Raw genomic sequence first — 2387 nt, forward strand, 5'->3', positions numbered from 1 at the left:
CCGCTGCCCGTGGCCAGGCTGCAAAGGCCGGGCGCAGGGCGCTGCTCCTCCAGGCGGTGGAACTCAGTGAGACGGAAGCGAGTGGCCAGAGTGTTCACCATCCTTCTCAGGGCGAAAAACGCCGCCACCACTTGGAAGGAGAGGAAGGCGGCGAAGATGATGTGGACGGCTCGCTCCAGAGAGTGGATTTTCAGACCTTCATTAAATAGCAAGAAGAGAATTATAGGCAACTGCGGGAGGAGAGTCAGGAGCCAAAACCCAGCCAGCTCAGGGACCTATAACAGGGAGACATCACCTGTTAAAAACCTGACAGCTGGGATGAAAAAAATCCAAAATCTTGTGAAGAAAACACATTTCTTTTTAATTTTCCAAAAGCCAGCACATAATGGGGAAAGGCAAAGTGGGGTGGCTTCATATTTCCATATCCGATGTTTTTAAGAATACTTGTATTTTCTGACAAAATAATTTCAGGGAGTGAGAGAGCTCTCTTCTGAGAGAAAACTACTTGAAATTCACAAAATTAAGTGGAAGCCAATGCCAAGGGAATAGAAGATGCAGAGTGCAACTGAAGAGAAATAACCATATCCTCAACTTAAATCTCTTAAATAAAATGTCTGCCAGTTAATGCTCAACTCCCAAAAGCAGAAATTCTTGCAGAAATTACTGTGTCCATCTGGTAACTTACTTTCTCCAGGAGATTGCCCACATATCCCAGGTAGAGTCGAATGAGCTCTGTCAGAGAGACCAGGATCATGACAGTGACCAGGATGAACTTGTAGTAATCTGATAAGGCTGGATACTGCAGGGGAAGAAGAAAGTAGAAGTTTCTGTGGTGGTGTCTGTGATTAAATGAAGATGCTCTGTGCTACTCTCAGCTGACAGTAGTGGCATTCAAACACTCCTGAACCTCCAGTGTCCATGAATTCCCAAATCAGTGTAAAAACCTCTAACTCCACTGAGCTGTATCCCACACTAGGACGTGTTTGATGTAACATTCATTTACAAACCAGCACTTTCCTTCCTTCTCACCTTCATGTAGAGGATGGCAACTGTGATGAGCCACCAAAACGGGAAGAAATAAACATTGAAATAGAGGGACATCTGCAGTGGCAAACTGGAAAGGATTTCACAATCTGTATAGAGAGAAAGAAGATTTTATCACTCCAGCTGTAAATATGACAGAAGGATACTACTCCATCTTAGCTTCATGCAGGGCAGTAATTTGACTCTTCCCAGTCAAATAAAATGTTAAGAAAAATATTTTTGTTTATCCAGAGGAAATCTTCACACCCTATCTGGAGTTACATAATTTCCTGGAATCCAAGGCACCTTTTGGCTCCTGGGACAGAGTATTTTTATAATATAGTTATATAATCAAGCGGAGTGTCCTATTGTTGATTACCTGGTGGCTTTTAGCTTACTCCACCATCTCTGACTAAGGCTTAGCTCAAGAGAGCTGCTAGAGAGCAGGCTTGCATGGCCCACTCTTCATTTTCAACCTTTTATTTAAACAGACACTTGGATGGTAATTTGATTCTTAAGAGATAACAGTTTAAAATATGTGTCAAACTAAATCTCATCTTTTCAGGCTGGTACAGGACAAGCTGCATCACATAACTCAATGTAGAGAAAAGGAAGTCTCAAACTCCAACATGTGGGCAGTAAATTCTGTACTTACGACTTTATAATAGACCTACAAGGTCAGACTTAAGGAAAAAAATTACTTAAAAACAAAGAAGCCAAGAGTTCAAATTTCAATTGTCATCACAATGTTTTGGTATGTTAAAGGTTTCCTTGACATGGCATGGATATTTATAAATTCTGTGCAAGTTCTAGAACTGTGTTTGGATGAATGTTTAAGCAACATAAGCCAATTCTAATTAATTTTTCTATCCCTCAATTAAATTAATACTTATTTGCTGGGATTGCTAAGATTAATGCAAAAGCCAGACAGTATTGCAATGGCTGTTGCTACAGCAACTCCCCAAGATATGTATGAGTAAAACTGAATTTTTGAAATCCCTATGTCCAATAATTTGCAATTGGATGTTAACACAGGAGCATTCTTCACACAGCAAGTCAAATAAAAAAACCCTAAAGATAGAAGCTATTGGTGAAATGTTTGATAAATGAAACGAAAAACTCGTAAGCGTTAGCAGTGTTACTACACAAAGGAAGCGGGAACTCCTCTCTTAAAACAAGAACGTCTTGTTGATTAATTCGATCGGCTTAGAACGGATTTATGGGCTGAAATCACTCCAGCCTCTGTGCGCAGGCGGCACCGTGTGCACTGCCATGGCTACTATCGCACTAGAGGTTTGAACAGGACGAGGGCTGGGCCGCAGCCACCGCTCTCCCCGCCAGGCCGGGGGCACACAGAGAGAGCC

General features: G+C 41.9%; 1 protein-coding gene across 1 annotated transcript in view; it reads right to left on the reverse strand.

Moving 5' to 3' along the window:
- Positions 1–1171, reverse strand: part of TMEM17 (transmembrane protein 17) — a 1687-nt gene extending 516 nt beyond the window's left edge. Inside the window, exons 1-3 of the mRNA XM_014308956.2 lie at positions 1030–1171; positions 686–799; positions 2–275 (exon numbers count right to left, since the gene is read on the reverse strand). Coding sequence (XP_014164431.2) covers positions 2–275; positions 686–799; positions 1030–1101 — 460 coding nt within the window. The 5' untranslated portion in view covers positions 1102–1171. The remainder of the gene's footprint in view (position 1; positions 276–685; positions 800–1029) is intronic.
- Positions 1172–2387: the final 1216 nt, after the last annotated feature.

Source organism: Geospiza fortis, unplaced genomic scaffold (genome assembly GCF_000277835.1).
Source record: "Geospiza fortis unplaced genomic scaffold, GeoFor_1.0 scaffold134, whole genome shotgun sequence".
In the NCBI taxonomy this organism is placed as follows: domain Eukaryota; kingdom Metazoa; phylum Chordata; class Aves; order Passeriformes; family Thraupidae; genus Geospiza; species Geospiza fortis.